At 41.7% G+C, this 18,769-nt stretch overlaps 1 protein-coding gene across 1 annotated transcript in view; it reads right to left on the bottom strand.

Moving 5' to 3' along the window:
• The window catches only part of LOC132881686 (zinc finger protein 850-like), a 79,320-nt gene that overhangs the window by 35,227 nt on the left and 25,324 nt on the right, over positions 1–18,769 (bottom strand). Inside the window, 1 exon segment of the mRNA XM_060914434.1 lies at positions 6,743–6,758. Coding sequence (XP_060770417.1) covers positions 6,743–6,758 — 16 coding nt within the window.

Raw genomic sequence — 18,769 nt, 5'->3', positions numbered from 1 at the left:
TTGACATTTTTAAGTATTTCATCTAATTAAAAACATCCATGCAAAAGTGACACACATGGTTATATTCTGGACACCCTCAGCAATAATAATATGAGAGTAAAGTGAATGGAATGAAATTTGTTTTTTTATTTAAATTAAGTGCAAACACAACCTTACAAAAAACTATTTTCAGTCTTCAAACCTTGTAAAAAAAAAAAAACACACTATAAATATATCTGCACAAAACTTTTGAAGTCGGAACCTTGTAAACATAGGTGTTAGATTAGATAAAACTTTATTGATCCCTTGGGGAGGGTTCCCTCAGGGAAATGAAGATTCCAGCAGCATCATTACAGATAAACACAAAAAAGAAATAGAGAAAAACTTCTAGATAAATAAAAATAAATTAAGTATTTACATAAACAAATATAAAAAGAATAAGATATGGGGAGGGCGGCACAGTGGTTAGCGTTGTCACCTCACAACAAGAAGGTCTGGGTTCGAGCCCCATGGCCAGCGAGGGCCTTTCTGTGTGGAGTTTGCATGTTGTCCATGTGGGTTTCCTCTGGGTGCTCCAGAGAGATATTGCATATTGTCCAGTATTGTTTATTGTCAGGCTAGACTACTGCTTCTTCCCGCCCTCTGTCCTCCTGTTCCCCCTCCTCCCCCCCAAAGAGGAGTTGTACAGTCTGATGGCGTGAGGGACAAATGAGTTTTTGAGTCTGTTCATCCTGCACTTGGGAAAGAGCATTCTGTCACTGAACAGGCTCCTCTGGTTACTGATAACGGTGTGCAGAGGGTGACTGGCATCGCGTGTTGGCTACATAAAAGTAAGAACAGCATTCAGAAATCTTATGTAGTTTCAATACTAATTGTAGAAACTTGAGACGACCTATGTTTTCTCCAAAGTCAAATGAATCTTGATGAGGTAGGTGTAATTCACCTGTAATCCCCCCTCCCCCCCATCACTGTCAATATTCCATTTGTCAAAGACAAAGAACCTGGCCCTGGCCCCTGTACCTCCCTGCTTGGAAAGTTACTGCAAAGAAAAGAAGCCCTAAAAGCCAAAGCTACATTTCATAATCTTATGCATAGACTTATGCACGGACTATAATAAATCTAAAGTTAGCAATGAAGATAAACTATGACTATGCAGGGCATGCTGACTTAGGTAACTAATTACTGTAAATCAGTAATCAGTAAATCAGTGAAACATAGTTTGGCAACAGAAAAATGTTTTCAAAACTTGACAAAAATAACAGCATGTTTCGATCAACTAGTTCTTTCTCTTCAAAGAGCACCTCCTATCCTAACAGCCCACTAATCATCTAGCATGCACTCTCTTCTTCTTACTCTATGATTTCCTATGTTTTACTGTAGCTTGATTGTTTTTCTCAATTGTAAGTTGCTTTGGATAAAAGCGTCTGCCAAATGCAATGTAATGTATAGTTCTCCCTATACACTAACTGAAAAAGCATGACAACAACCGCTAGTGGGACATCTTCCTTGCACTGACCATTCCTCAAAGTTCCTTAATACCGGTGAAATGGGGCGTGTTCTTACCTCCCCTTGCTATACAATGAGCGAATGACGACACTGATGTTCCGTGCGCTTAACATGTATAGCTGCAATACAGCTGATGGGTGTGTCGTTAAGAGGCTGTTGCTGGCTGAAGTACTGAAATTTGTAAGATTTGTTTTATTCTCTTTACAAAGTGCTAAAGATAAAGTTTGTTTTAAAGATTATATATATATATATATATATATATATATATATATATATATATATATATATCCTTGAAAAAGTATTCCTACCCCTTGAACTTTTTCACATTTTTCCACCTTACAACCACGAACTTAAAAGTTTTTTATTGAGATTTTATGTGATAGACCAACACAGAGTAGCACATAATTGTGAAGTGAAATGAAAATGATAAATGGTCTTCAAAATTTTAAACAAATAAAAATCTGAAAAATGTGATGTGCATTAGTATTCAGCCCCCCTGCGTCAATACTTTGTAGAGCCACCTTTTGCTGCAATTACAGCTGCAAGTCTTTTGTGGTATGTCTCTACCAGCTTTGCACATCTAGACACTGAGATTTTTGCCCATTCCTCTTTGCAAAATAGCTCAAGCTCAGCCAGATTGTGCCGCTTTTCCACTACAAACGCGGCTGAGTCGGGCTGAGCCGTGCCGTGCTGAGTTGAGCTGAGCGGGGCTGTTGGAGTTGCATTTCGACTACAACCGCGCTGAACCGTGCTGGCTGGAAGTGGGTGGACACATTGGGTGGAGTTAGCGAAAGTGGGTGGACGTCACGTGATGTCGTTAAGCAGCGCAAACAGTGACATCAGTGAGCTTTTAAGCGGTAGTCTCACGACCCGAATAGTAAACAATAAACATGGAGGACATGGAGTCGTTAGTGTTGCTGGTCTTGGTGCTGTGGCTTGTTGTCACCGACAACGCGGACAGATACTGGCAAGAGCGTATAGATGAGGCGAGGCGCATAAGGCTTCAGAAATTCTCGTAATTCTTCTCCTTCCGGGTTTGCGGTGTTTACAGATCCCAGCACGCTCGCGGGGCGTGTGTGGGCATGTGAGGACACTCCTCCTCACCAATCAGTGCACAGGGGAGTGTCTGCTCACGCCCCCAGACTCACTCGGCTCGTTTTGGCTCGCTTCAGCCCCACTCCAAAACGGTGCGAGTTTTAGGGGCTAAGCAGGGCTGAAACGAGCTGAGTCGTGCTGGTTTTTGGTAGTCGAAACGTGAGCCGTGTCAGGCTGAAGTGAGCTGAAGTGAGCTGTAAAAGGGTAGTGGAAAAGGGCCATTGGATGGAGAGCGTCTGTGAACAGCAATTTTCAAGTCTTGCCATAGATGCTCAATGGGATTTAGGTCTGGACTTTGACTGGGCCATTCTAACACATGAATATTCTTTGATCTAAACCATTCCATTGTAGCTCTGGCTGTATGTTTAGGGTCATTGTCTTGCTGGAAGGTGAATCTCCTTCCTAGTCTCAAGTCTTTTGCAGCCTCCAACAGGTTTTCTTCCAGGATTGCCCTGTATTTAGCTCCATCCATCTTCCCATCAACTCTGACCAGCTTCCCTGTCCCTGCTGAAGAAAAGCATCCCCATAGCATGATGCTGCCACCACCATGTTTCACAGTGGGGATGGTGTGTGCAGGGTGATGAGCAGTGTTAGTTTTCCGCCACACATAGCGCTTTGCATTTAGGCCAAAAAGTTCAACTTTGGTCTCATCTGACCAAAGCACCTTCTTCCACATGTTTGCTGTGTCCCCTACATGGCTTCTGGCAAACGGGACTTCTTATGCCTGTCTTTCAACAATGGCTTTCTTCTTGCCACTCTTCCAAAAAGGCCAGATCTGTGGAGTGTATGACTTGTAGTTGTCCTGTGCACAGATTCTCCCACCTGAGCTGTGGATTTCTGCAGCTCCTCCAGAGTGATCATGGGCCTCTTGGCTGCTTCTCTGACCAGTGCTCTCCTTACTCGCTCTGTCAGTTTAGGTGGACGGCCATGTCTTGGTAGGTTTGCAGTTGTGCCATACTTTTTCCATTTTTGAATGATGGATTGAACAGTGCTTCCTGAGATGTTCAGAGCTTGGAATAATTTTTTATAACCTAACCCTGCTTTAAACTTCTCCAGAACTTTATCCCTGACCTGTCTGGTGAGTTCTTTGGTCTTCATGATGCTGTTTGTTCTTCAGTGTTCTCTAACAAACCACTGAGGCCTTCACAGAACAAGTGTATTTATGCTGAGAGTAAATTACACACAGTAGGACTCTATTAACTAATCAGATGACTTCTGAAGGCAATTGATTGCACTGGATTGTATTTAGAGGTATCAGAGTACAGGGGGCTGAATGCTAATGCACATCACATTTTTCAGATTTTTATTTGTTTAAAATTTTGAAGACCATTTATCATTTTCGTTTCACTTCACAATTATGTGCTACTCTGTGTTGGTCCATCACATAAAATCTCAATAAAAAACTTTTAAGTTCGTGGTTGTAAGGTGGAAAAATGTGAAAAAGTTCAAGGGGTATGAATACTTTTTCAAGGCACTATATATTTGAAAACTAGAAGATTCAAGGTTCTCGTGGTGTTACTTGAATGTTTCTAGCACAAAAACTCATGGAACTTTAGATTTGTGTTCACTAACGGTCCTAAAAGTCGTGTCTGTGAAGGTAGAGGGACTGAAAATCTGCGATCGCGGAAAACGGACGGAAATCGCGGAATTATGCATCTGAAACGGAATTTATTGTCAGAAATGGAATCTACACATTCTAAGCTTGGGGAGGCTGGGACCTCCCCTGCCCGAGCTACGGGTGTCCAAAGTCGGGCTGGAACCCGGGATAGAAACGAAACCTAAGCGGAGCCCCGCGACGCACCTCGGGGAGAATTACATCCCGAGGCGCGGGGCTGGCGCGCCGTGCCCATGCTGGTTCTTTGGGAAGAGGTCTCTGGCTGTCAAGTTTGGGGCGGTTGGGACCTCCCCTGCCCGAGCTACAGGCGTCCAAAGTCGGGCTGGAGCCCGGGATAGAAACGAAACCTAAGCGGAGCCCCGCGGCATGCCTCGGGGCGAATTACATCCCGAGGTGCGGGGCTGGCGCGCCGTGCCTACACTGGTTCTTTGGGGAGAGGGCAGAGGTCTCTGGCTGTCAAGTTTGGGGAAGCTTCTTTAAATATAAACTATATTTCGAGCACAAGAGGCTGGTGCTAGCAACATTCAAACAGCCACAATAAAGCTATGCAGAAGCCTCCCCACCACCAGATACCTGAAACAATAACTTTATATGTTAAAATGTACTTGAAATAATCTTAAAACTAGCTTTCAGTGCCAAAAAAAGCATTTGCGAAAGCATACGAGTTATTAATTGTAGCAAAATCAAAGATATAAACATCAAATAAAATATTATTTTATTGTAACATATAACAAAGTGGGCTAAATGTCACAGTTTTTAAATTTTATTAGTTTTTTTCTAAATTAAATATCAAATTATCTGAAACGGAATTCACTATCCTCCGAAATGGAATTTGCTGTTTTTTGAAATGGAAAATCAGAGGCTCTATGAAGGTTCTCAGTCATCCAGGTCATAGTAAACTGTGGGTGGTAAAAGAGCAACTGGACTTGCTTGAAGATTCTTGAAGACGTTTCGCCTCTCATCCGAAAGGCTTCTTCAGTTCTGTTTGACTAATAGGGAGTATCAGGTATTTATCCTCTCATGGATGAAAAGCAATCCTAAGTCGTACACTGTTGGTGTGGGTCACTGGGGGCTGGGTGTGAACGGCCTCGAGACCGTTGATCACCCCAACGACTCTCGAGGCCGTTCACACCCAGCCCCCAGTGACCCACACCAACAGGATGACTCAATGCCACCTTAAGGCTACATCCACACGACAACGGCAACGAGATGTTATTTAAAAAAATATCGCGTCCACATGGGCAACGATCAGTAAAATATCAGGTCCATATGGCAACGCAACGCTTGCTGAAAACGATGCAATACACATGCCACACCTCTAGGGGCGCTGTAAGACGGTCCCTTTGGAGACACCAGAACAATAGAAGAAGTAAGGACGCATGCGCATAAACTATTATGCGCGAGACTTCATATTAGCCAAAGTCAGAAAAATCTGTTCGTAAAATTACGTTATAATGACCAAATACAATGAAAAGTATTTTTCCAGTCTCACCTGTGAAAGGTAATCCCATGTGATCTCGTTTGGACGGTAAACCTGTTGGTACAGTTAAACGCAGCACATGAATGAGGCATCTTTATTCTCCGCTTTGACCCATCCAATATGGTGGTGAGGATGACGTATGATTCTACGCGGAAGGCGGCGTCTTTAATGGTCCGGAATAAATTGAATGCTACATGTTGATGGATTAATTTGTTCTTCTACGCCCTTTTTGAGGAATGTATTGTAGGACTTAAACCAACATCTGAAGAGGTGAGATCGCTCCTTTTTTTCCCTATTTTTGCTGGCGGGATTGACTCTGCCCTAACTCTCTCTCTCTCTCTCTCTCTCTCTCACTTTGCACCATTACACAATAAATATTCACAGTGAAAATATTTTGTAAGCGCGTTTCATGAACCAAGTTATAGGATTTGTTGACAACTCGCATCGAGTTTGTTACACTTCTACCTGGCGTGAAGCACTCACAGTCATGTGGTTGTGACGTCATTGTAAACAAATCCGTTCTACTCATCCAGACGACTTCGCAACGGCAACGTTGCCAGATCTTTCCACTCTGGAACTCGTTCTCAAAAGATTGCATTTTGGGGCACCCAAAACGCCGGTGCCGTGTGGACGCCAGGCCGAAACGATAAACAATTGTATCGGATTCACCTGAATCTGTTGCCATGTGGACAGGGCCTAAGATTGCTTTTCATCCATGAGAGGATAAATACCTGATACTCCCTATTAGTCAGACAGAACTGAAGAAGCCTTTCGGATGAGAGGTGAAACGTCTTCAAGAATCTTCAAGCAAGTCCAGTTGCTCTCTTTTACCACCCCCAGTCCTAAAAGTCCCCTGTGGGGGGGTCGGCGACCTGAGAGTGTTAAAGGTATACTGCCTTTCAGGTTTCTCAAATTTAGGCCATTTGCACGAATTGATCACGTGTCAATTTTGCCCATAGCAACAAGCTCTCTCTCTCTCTCTCTCTCTCTCTCTCTAAGTGTGCATGTGACAAATAAAGGTTTCTTCTTAAGCCTGTGGTGGGCAAGCTAACTTGACATTCCTTGACAACCATAAGAGTTTGACTGGTGATGAGAAGCAATCCATTTCTATAATAGCTGTTTTTACCTTTTCTACTGTCTTTTTTGACCCGAATTTTCGTTTGTGGTTTTAACTTCTGTCGTAAGTGAAAGCGAATCATTGGGGAATAAATCTGCTTCTTATCAGCTAAAAACACATCTACAGATATGTCTGTATTTATTTTCAAGAATCTTCACACATTAAGCAAATTATAAAAGGTAGAAAAGGAGAAATTATAAGTTATAAACATACCTGAGAAATTGGCCATTTTGCACGTGAATTTCTTTTGGCAGTGACCAACTTGAGTCCAAAAAACTTTCTTTTACGGCTAATGATTCACTTTAACTTCCGACAGAAGTTAAAACCATAAACGAAAATTCGGGTCAAAAAAGACAGTAGAAAAGGTAAAAACAGCTATTATAGAAATGGATTGCTTCTCATCACCAGTCAAACTCTTACGGTTGTCAAGGAATGTCAAGTTAGCTTGCCCACCACGGGCTTGTTCCTATAGGGAAAATTGACATGTGACCAATTCCTGCAAATGGCGTATTTAGGCCAAAAAAAGAATTTCCCCTGACACCCAATTATTTTTAGCTACCGAATTTGAATCATAGACTTCCGATTTTATTACTTTTTTCCTAAAAGAACAATTAATTAATTGAGAGCCCTGTGGGCCTGAATTCTCCTCCATTTTTAACTTGCCTCACATCAAGATACTACATCGTACATGACATGGTGGGGTTTCTTTGTTTGCCCAATGCATTGTGGGATACAAATTTGAAACAGGAGAGAACAACGGTGGACGTGAGTGTGCGCATGAAACGTGGAAGACCGACTACAGTAACAGAAAGTGAGAAGAAACAACGCTGTATTGCAAAGGAAAGGAAACATGGAACCAAACTAATAAATATCAGCGGTCAGAAAGAACCTCGGTGTGATCAGCTGTTTGTTTAGTGACAGAATGATGGAACTGTCAGTGCACGGTCAAGGTAAACCTGTAGATGGCAGTAATGCAAGACCGGATGCCAGCTGCCGTAAACCCAAAAGGTGAAGAAGATGACGACGGCTCAGGTAAGAGTACGCAAGCGCGCATGGACATCCTCTGTCTACCTGACTGCATGAAGCGAGTGATTTCATGTGCATTATTTGCTAGGGAATCCACTCAAATTAAATAACTTCCCAGCCACAGAATGGCCTGTTTTTTTTAAAGATATTACAGAAATAAACGTATATAACAATGACCAAATTTCAGAGGGAACTAAACTTCACCGATTATGAAATCGAAAGGCCACCTCGCTTTAAAGGTAGACTGCCTTTCCGATTTTTCAAGTGGAGGTCATAAAAAGAATTTTCCCTGACACCCAATTATTTTTGTTTAGTGGACCGAAAGCTACTGAATTCAAATCACAGACTTCCAATTTTATTAGCTTTTTTTTTAAAAATAGAACAGTTAATGAATTTAGAGCCACGTGGCCCAAAATTCTCCGCTATTTTTTCCTGCTTCAGCATGACCCAATTCAAGATACCACATCATGCGTCACATGGTGGGCTTCCCCATTCATGCAAGGCATTGTGGGATACAAATTTGAAACAGGAGAGAAAAATGGAGGACGCGAGTGTGCAAACGAAATGTGGAAGACTGACTACAGTAACGGAAAGCAAGAAGAAAATACATTATGTTGCAAAGGAAAGGAAACACAGGACCCAACTAATAAATATCGGTGGTTAGTGAGCACCTTGGTGTGATCAGCTGTTTAACATAATGTGACCAGACGTCCCGGTTTGACCGGGACAGTCCCGATTTTGAGTTGCGTGTCCCCAGTCCCGACAAAGGTCCGTCGGGACGCTGAAATGTCCTGGTTTACACCAAACACTAACAAACTGTCCCGGTTACAGCGATCATACATAGCCAACGAGATGTCAATAAAGCTTCTAGCAATTCAGCATCAATGAGCGTGTGTGCGCAGTTAATCTTACAATGCATCTATTTGTATAGTGTTGCAATATAGAGGCCGCGTTATAACGTTTTTTTGCGCTAGCGGCTGTCAACTACTGCGCGACAATGGCGCACGGATGAACGCTGGGCGGAGATGTTCGCGCACTTAAAGAGTAGGGAGATTCCTTACAGCAATGTCAGCCAACTTTGCCAGCTTGCCATGTGCCTACCTGGCACCAATGCTCCAGTTGAGCGAATATTTTCACTCATGAGCAACACCTGGACTGATGAGAGGAATCGCATGACCATGCCTACTCTCGAAGCCTTGCTCATTACCCAGGCCAATTTCGATGATACTTGCTCGCAGTTTCACAGCAGGCTCTCGGGTAATAAAGTGCTACTGGAGCAAATTCACTCATCATGTAAATATATGCAATAAAATGGCACCTTCTTTAGGGTGGGTGAGTTGTGTTTCTGAAACATTTTTTGTTGTCTTTCATCTGTTTCATCTGTCTTTAATCTGTATCACAGATTGTCTTGACTTGTTTGATGCTGTGGTCAACTCAGGGTTCACGTTTTCAAAATAGTTAATAGCCTACACTGGTTAAGATTAAACAGAAGCATTTTGGGTAAAGGTTCGGAGGTGACAATGATTAGGCTCATGCGCTTGTTGCTGTTACAATGCATGGCCTATTGTTTAAAAAAAAAGTTCATTGCATAAAATGTTGATGTTAATATGCAAGCAATGCATTTTCTTGGCGTTTTCACAAAGGTGAAATAAATCAGTTGAAATTTAGGCTATTGGCCTATTCCCTATCACCACATCTGTTGTCTGATTTTCTTACTTTAACTGAATTGTGATAGAAGTACATGTAGATAATAAGAAAATACTTGATTATTCTCTGAAATGTTGATAAAAGTGAGCTTCTACAAAATGATAAAAGCACCTGTCTGAGCCATGGTTTGAGCTGGCGCATGTTTACATCAAAACGTGTGTGCGTGCACGAGTATCACGGTCACACGCAAAGTGTCCCGGTTTTAGACTCAGGAAATCTGGTCACCCGAGTTTAACAACAAAATGATGTCAATGCACAGTCAAAGGTAAACCTTTGCACACGGACTTCTTCTGTCTGCGAGTGAGTTCATGCACATTATTTGCTTTAATCCCCTCAAATTAAATTACTTCCCAGCCACAGAATGGCCTGACATTTTGAGATATTACAGAAATAAACATACAACCCCGATTCCAAAAAAGTTGGGACAAAGTACAAATTGTAAATAAAAACGGAATGCAATGATGTGGAAGTTTCAAAATTCCATATTTTATTCAGAATAGAACATAGATGACATATCAAATGTTTAAACTGAGAAAATGTATCATTTAAAGAGAAAAATTAGGTGATTTTAAATTTCATGACAACAACACATCTCAAAAAAGTTGGGACAAGGCCATGTTTACCACTGTGAGACATCCCCTTTTCTCTTTACAACAGTCTGTAAACGTCTGGGGACTGAGGAGACAAGCTGCTCAAGTTTAGGGATAGGAATGTTAACTCATTCTTGTCTAATGTAGGATTCTAGTTGCTCAACTGTCTTAGGTCTTTTTTGTCGTATTTTCCATTTTATGATGCGCCAAATGTTTTCTATGGGTGAAAGATCTGGACTGCAGGCTGGCCAGTTCAGTACCCAGACCCTTCTTCTACGCAGCCATGATGCTGTAATTGATGCAGTATGTGGTTTGGCATTGTCATGTTGGAAAATGCAAGGTCTTCCCTGAAAGAGACGTCGTCTGGATGGGAGCATATGTTGCTCTAGAACCTGGATATACCTTTCAGCATTGATGGTGTCTTTCCAGATGTGTAAGCTGCTCATGCCACACGCATTAATGCAACCCCATATCATCAGAGATGCAAGCTTCTGAACTGAGCGCCGATAACAACTTGGGTCGTCCTTCTCCTCTTTAGTCCGAATGACACGGCGTCCCTGATTTCCATAAAGGACTTCAAACTTTGATTTGTCTGACCACAGAACAGTTTTCCACTTTGCCACAGTCCATTTTAAGTGAGCCTTGGCCCAGAGAAGACATCTGTGCTTCTGGATCATGTTTAGATACGACTTCTTTGAACTATAGAGTCTTAGCTGGCAACGGCGGATTGCATGGTGAATTGTGTTCAGAGACAGGCCCGCCGACGGGGGGCACAAACGGGTATGTTGTCCCGGGCCCAGGAATGGGGGGGCCCAGAACTGGGCTCTCATGAAGTTGCGATTATTTTATTTCATTTCAAAATGTGTTGATTTGGGGGAGAAATGTGCTATATTTGCATTCAATAAATGATTTCTAGATCTTTTGCCTTTATTGTCTTTGAAAAAGGCGTCAAGAACCCCCTACCACCCCTAATGCAAAAATGGTTTGGTCTGACTCTTTGATTAAGGGGAAAAAAAACGACATCGTTCAATCATAGCGCTTCGACAATCAGCGTGCGTGCCATTTGCCAACATGCACAAGTCAGGAGCACAGAAAAGAAAAGAGAAAAAGAGAGGAAGAAACCAAGAGACTCAGGGGCTCACTGCATAAATATTTTAAAAAAGATTCGGATGATGCAGCAGGTACTAGCAAAGACAGTGGGGCAGCTGAGCCAGGTAAGACCAGTGTTGGGCACGTTACTTTCAAAAAGTAATTAGTTATAGTTACTAGTAACGGAGTTACTTTGTCATAAAAGTAACTAATTACCAGGGAAAGTAATTATTCCGTTACATTTTGTTCCCCCTCAAAAAAAATCAAATTCAATTAGTGTAATCATAATAAAAGTTAATGTTAAATGTGTTTAATGACTGAAATGGACACTTAACAGAACCAATTAGTAATGTTATCTACACTATATTAATATTTTTGTGGGACAATGTGAGATAAGACATCTATCAAATGTAATATATTTTTGTAGTTATTAAAATTATGTTACTAATTACTGGCCACTGACGAGGACAAATGCTTTGTTCCTCGACATAATGTGCATTGCACGTAAACACTCTTGCCTTTTATTTCAAGTAATGAAAAGTAATGGCTTAATTTCCAATGTGAAAGCGCAGTGCTGGGCTGACCGCTCGCCATCGCTGTGTCTTCCGATTGAAAGAGCGCGCAGTAGTGCAGTAGGCATGGCCTACCTACGCATGTTGTCCAAATCTACTCTGATTGGCTTACTGTGCTGTTGTCTCGCGTCTCCCCGCCCCACATGAAAGCAGAGTAAAGAAAGGCTGAACGAGCAGCGTGCCAGATGAGAACAGCTTTAATAAAGTAACGCATAGTATTTTATTGTAAGTAACAGGAACGGCGTTATAACGACGTAAAAAGTAATTAGTTAGATTACTCGTTACAAAAAAAAGTAACGCTGTTTATTTCTAACGCCGTTATTCCCATCACTGGGTAAGACACAGCCAACTTTTTCCAGCCCCGTAAAGTAACCCCAACCAAGGCATGCGCGGCACACAATTCATGTTACAAACGAGGGGAGAGCAAGTCACACTGAACACCATATCAAACGCACAGGGCATTAAATCATTTCATAACCACAACGGCTTAATAACATTGTGTTTCATATATCTGATTGAAGCTAAGAATATTCACATTAGCCCGCAATCATATCCCGCCGTTTCTTGAGCGGTGTGTCCTTCTCTGCTTTTCACACTGGACAGTACGCACGCACGCACAACAAAAGTCCGGCGCATTGCATTTCGCACCTGAATAGTTGCAGACTAAGGAAATGTTAAAATGTTAAAACTGTAAAAATGCTCAAATGAAATGGTTGTTGATCGGTTGAATGGTTTTTGAATACCTGTCATTTAAGGGTTGGAGTGAGTAGAGACTGGGATAAGAGAGGTGGGTGTGTGTGTGGGTTGGCCTGGGGGGGGGGGGGGGGGGGTTGTTAGGGGGGGCCCCATTCAGAGCATTTTGTCCCGGGCCCAGCCAAAGCTGTCAGCGGCCCTGTTCACAGATAATGCTCTCTGGAAATATTCCTGAGCCCATTTTGTGATTTCCATTCCAGAAACATGCCTGTATGTGATGCAGTGCCGTCTAAGGGCCCGAAGATCACGGGCACCCAGTATGGTTTTCCGGCCTTGACCCTTACACACAGAGATTCTTCCAGGTTCTCTGAATCTTCTGATGATATTATGCACTGTAGATGATGATATGCTCAAACTCCTTGCAATTTTACACTGTCGAACTCCTTTCTGATATTGCTCCACTATTTGTCGGCACAGAATTAGGGGGATTGGTGATCCTCTTCCCATCTTTACTTCTGAGAGCCGCTGCCACTCCAAGATGCTCTTTTTATACCCAGTCATGTTAATGACCTATTGCCAATTGACCTAATGAGTTGCAATTTGGTCCTCCAGCTGTTCCTTTTTTGTACCTTTAACTTTTCCGGCCTCTTATTGCCCCTGTCCCAACTTTTTTGAGATGTGTTGCTGTCATGAAATTTCAAATGAGCCAATATGTGGCATGAAATTTCAAAATGTCCCACTTTCGACATGTGATATGTTGTCTATGTTCTATTGTGAAAACAAGATCAGTTTTTGAGATTTGTAAAATTATTGCATTCCGTTTTTATTTACAATTTGTACTTTGTCCCAACTTTTTGGGAATCGGGGTTGTATGACCACATTTTAGAGGGAACTAAATTTCACCGATTTTATGAAATTGAAAAGCCATCTCGCTTTAATCAAATTAGATGTTCTGCATTCCTCATCACACTCGTTTCTTGAACTGTTTTGTAGAATGTCTATTAGATCAAAGTGTACTTTTACCTTTGAGGTTTTGAATCAGATGTTTCATTTCTGCCTCATATTTCTCACAGCACAGCATAAAACACTCCACTGATTCTTCTTGCCCACAGTATTCACATCTGCCTGTGTTCTGTTTAGGCCCGTGTATATTCTGACCATTTGATTACAAAGTGAAAATGAAAAATGGGAAAATGAAAAAACTGATGCATTTTCCATCTTCACAACAGGAAATTAAAAGGTTCATGATGTAGGATTTAGGAGAATAGTACTCCCAAGTATGCTTTCATGAGTGTGCAATTACCTGTCACTACAAACAAGCCCTTTATATCTACATAAGATAGGTGTCCACTTCTGCAGAGCTGCCATTTTGCACTGCAACAGTAATTCAGAATGGACAGACCTTGAGAGAGTGCATTCCATGTTTTGCATTTCTACAAATGGCAGTATGAATCCAGAAGGAAGACGAACAAGAAAGAAGAGGAATCAGCGTTTGCTGGTGCTGGCTAAGAAGTTTGAGAACACAAATTTTGTAGAATGGAGGAACATACTTATTATTTAGTACAAGAAAAAGCAAAGGAGTGTGAATGTAAGTGTTGGAAGTACACTACAGGAACCTGACAGCCATCATATATTCTAAAATGTGCTTGGAAATGGATGGTTAAAGTAAATGCATTCAGCTGGTTGCAATCAGTGGACCTTAAAAAAAAGTGAAGTGTCTTTTCTTCATATTTTGATTGGTTACAACTGCAAGAAAAGTAGAAATTAAACCCTAAAATTAGAAATTCTCAAAAAATTAGAATACCATGAGAAAGTTCCTTTTTTCATAATTTAATTCAAAAAGGTAAACTTTCATATATTCTATATTCATTACATGTAAAGTGAAATATTTAAAGCCTTTTTTGTTTTCATTTTGATGATTATGGCTTATAGCTCATGAAAATCAGAAATCCAGTATCTCAAAATTATTAGAGTATTCCCCAAGATCAATCAAAAAAAGGATTTACAATACAGAAATGTCCAACTTCTGAAAAGTATATTCATTTATACACTCAATACTTGGTTGGGGCTCCTTTACCATGAATTACTGTATCAATGCGGTGTGGCATGGAGGTGATCAGTCTGTGGCACTGCTGAGGTGTTATTGAAGCCCAGGTTGCTTTGATAGTGGCCTTCAGCGTATCTGTATTTTTGGTCAGGTGTTTCTCATCTTCCTCTTGACAATACCCCATAGATTCTCTATGGGGTTCAGGTCAGGCAAGTTGGCTGGCCAATCAAACACAGTAATATCATGGTCAGCAAACCATTTGGTAGTAGTTTTGGCACTGTGGGTAGGTGCCAAGTCCTGCTGGAAAAGGAAATCAGCATCTCCAAAATGGGCGGCACGGTGGTGTAGTGGTTAGCGCTGTCGCCTCACAGCAAGAAGATCCGGGTTCGAGCCCCGTGGCCGGTGAGGGCCTTTCTGTGCGGAGTTTGCATGTTCTCCCCGTGTCTGCGTGGGTTTCCTCCGGGTGCTCCGGTTTCCCCCACAGTCCAGAGACATGCAGGTTAGGTTAACTGGTGACTCTAAATTGACTGTAGGTGTGAATGTGAGTGTGAATGGTTGTCTATGTGTCAGCCCTGTGATGACCTGGCGACTTGTCCAGGGTGTACCCCACCTTTAGCCCGTAGTCAGCTGGGATAGGCTCCAGCTTGCCTGCAACCCTGTAGAACAGGATAAAGCGGCTAGAGATAATGAGACGAGATGAGATGAGAATCTCCAAAAAGCTCGTCAGCAGATGGAAGCATGAAGTGCTCTAAAATCTCCTGGTAGATGGCTGTGTTGACTTTGGACTTGATAAAATACAATGGACCAACACCAGCAGATGACATGGCACCTCAAATCATCACAGACTGTGGAAACTTCACACTGGGCTTCAAACACCTTGGATTCTGTGCCTCTCCACTCTTCCTCCAGACTCTAGAACCGTGATTTCCAAATTAAATGCAAAATGTACTTTCATCTGAAAAGAGGACGTTGGACCACTGAGCAACAGTCCATTTCTTTCTCTCCTTAGCCCAGATAAGACACTTCTGACATTGTCTCTGGCTCAGGAGTAGCTTGATATTAGGAATGCGAAAGTTGTATCCCCTTTCTTGAAGATGTCTGTTCGTGATGGGTCTTGATACACTGACACCAGCCTCAGTCCACTCCTTGTGAAGCTCTCCCAAGTTCTTGAATCAACTTTTCTTGACAATCCTTTCAAGACTGTGGCCATCCCTGTTGCTTGTGCACCTTTTCCAGCCACCCTTTTCAGCAATGACCTTTTGTGGCTTACCCTCCTTGTAGAGGGCATCAGTGATCATCTCCTGGACAACAGTCAAGTCAGCAGTCTTCCCCATGATTGTGGTTGTGTGTACTGAACTAGACCGAGAGATACACTGTGTTCATACCGTTTTACTCAAACTCAAAATGAAATATTCTAATATTTTGAGATGTTTTTTTAAATTTTTTTAAATGTTTTTGTACTGTCTGCCATACTGATTAAAATAGAAAAATGCTTGAAACATTTTAGTTTATGTGTAAGGAGTCTACAATATATAACATTTTCACTTAAATAACTGACGGAAAATATTGAACTTTTTCACAATATTCTAATTTTTTGAGATGCACTAGTATATTTTGGAAATATGGTTTCCATTTCCAAATTGGAAATGGTTCAGGAAGAATATGGTAAAAACATTTATTATCCTCATTCTTGTTTTCTTTATCAAGACTCCATGGTGACTCTGTAAATTATATTATACCTGTATTATATTTGACGTTAAAAGTATTTTAGTGGGCTCTAGCTTCATACCAATGTTGTGAATTGCCCTACAAAATCAAAGAATCCTGAGCAAATTTTATTGGTCTGATTTTAAACATTTTACAAACAGTTTTGTTTGCGAAACAACTATCTGTGACTATGGTCATAGGTGGCTGGGCTCCCAGAATCTGTACCGGTGTAACGCCATGGGGTGTTTCTCAGTATCATTCCATTATATCATCATCTTATCATAATGGAATGATGGAGTGTAAATAGCTGAGTAACTAGATGTCCATGCAATTGCTGATGTAATCCGGTAGTGTGGCAGCGGGGGCGTGGCCAAGCATCGGTCTGTGACCAGAGGGCGGAGTCGGGGAAGGTAAGTGGCAGAATGACTGCACCTGAGGTTGATTGTGTTTGTGTGTCTTCCCCAGTGACCGCGCCCTATTTAAGGAAGAGAGCGAGAGCAGATATTGGGCTCTTTCCCCAACCAGACGACGTGTGTGTATATATATATATATATATATATATATATATATATATATATATATATATATATATATATATATATATGAGAGAGAGAGAGTCAAGGCTGAAAAGCTAAACGGGTTTTGTGAACTCAGTTCTGGCCTGCCGTCCTTCTGTGCTCCACCCACCCATCCGAACTGCTACAGGCAGTAAAGCTTTTTTTTAGCTGTAGTTTTCTTCAGACCACAGCAACAGACGCTGGATGACATCACTTGGCTTCAGTATGTGAACAAAGTTTGCTTATACCCCAGGTATAGGGTAGCAACGGTTGTTAACGTAAATGTGATATCAGTGCAAGGGGTCTATATTACACCTGCAACCCCAGTTGTCAAGATCATCGATGTGTTCTAGCACGTCGCACACTTGTTTCTCAAGAGATGCTATCTTAGGCTCAGAGGTTGTGGCCGTCACCTCTACCTCAGCAAACCGTTTCTTGGCTTCTCCAACTCGAGCCGCAACTGCTTGTAGCTATGAGGTCTGCTCTTTAATAACCTCCAAGACCGTGGCAATTTTGGTGTCGATGACTTGAGTGTGGTTATCTGTTACCCGATCCAAAGCTTGAATAATACTTGGCTCCATAGCACCTAAAGTAGCAACACTGGGTAGCTCTGTGCTAGATATCTAACTCTCCACCATCATCAGTACCGGAAGGTTTCTTTGAAGATTTTTTCGGCTTTGTGGGCATGTTGTCTGGAGTTTTCAGAAAATAACTGTCCAGGCTCATGTTAAGCTATCTCCTGTTCAAAACTCCGCCCTTTTACTGCAAAGACATGGGAAATGTACACAAACTGATAAATGCCAGCAGAGTTCACTTACAGCGATGTTTACTCTACATCATCTTGCTCCCCCCAAGAATGTTTTAACAAATCTGTTTTTAATTTCTTTTTTAGAAGAATTGACTTCATTTACTCTTTACTGAAAATCAAAAAAGTGTCTTTAAATAAAAATAGTCAGCATAAAACAAAAGTGACATTTTATTACATTTTATACATAAATATGATTACATCAAGGGGTGTGTGTGGTTACATCTGCATAAAATCACCACAAAATACAAATGCACACTTCCTCATAGATTGTGTGTGAAGATCTGCCCTCACTCCCATGCAATCGGATTTCTTGCAGTGACTCCAGTATACAATTGAACTGCTGCCATAGCCACTCCTTTTGGAGGCTTCCTTTCAGCTGGGCTACCTCTGCCTTCAAAAGAGTAATCTTATGGCAGTACTTCCTCTTCTGTCTCTCAGGGTTCCGCTTGCTCTTTCTGCCTCTGCGACGAGTTCTCTCTCTCTCTCTCTCTCTCTTTGAAAGGCAGACGGCTCGCTGGACAAAAACACCATGTCTTACAATACCCAAAGAAATGATTTAGGTGTCATCCAGTCACATTTCCCTCACCTGGACTTCCGCTAGCTAGGCAACAGTACCTCGACAAACACATCCGAGCCTTTGCTCCTGAGCCCTACAAGGACAAAATATGCCCTAAACCAAATGTGATGCCTCCAGATGGGGTAGAAGATGAAGAAAAAAAGATGCAGGGAGATAAAGGAGAGGAAGGACAGAGTTGAGCTCACAGATGCAGTTGAAGACATGGGCATGGCCATAGCAGAGAGATTGAAATATATGGAAGATACGGGGGGGGGGGGGGGGGGGGGGTGTCATACTTTAAAACAAACAAACAAAAAAAAAAAACACCCCTCTACGTTTTGCATATACAGTGCCTTGAAAAAGTATTCATACCCCTTGAACTTTTTCACATTTTTCCACCTTACAACCACGAACTTAAAAGTTTTTTATTTTTATTGAGATTTTATGTGATAGACCAACACAGAGTAGCACATAACTGTGAAGTGAAACAAAAATGATAAATGGTCTTCAAAATTTTAAACAAATAAAAATCTGAAAAATGTGGTGTGCATTAGTATTCAGCCCCCTGTACTCTGATACCTCTAAATAAAATCCAGTGCAATCAATTGCCTTCAGAAGTCATCAA

This window comes from Neoarius graeffei, chromosome 1 (genome assembly GCF_027579695.1).
Source record: "Neoarius graeffei isolate fNeoGra1 chromosome 1, fNeoGra1.pri, whole genome shotgun sequence".
Taxonomy (NCBI): Eukaryota; Metazoa; Chordata; class Actinopteri; order Siluriformes; family Ariidae; genus Neoarius; species Neoarius graeffei.
This window is presented reverse-complemented; position numbering and strand designations above follow the sequence as displayed.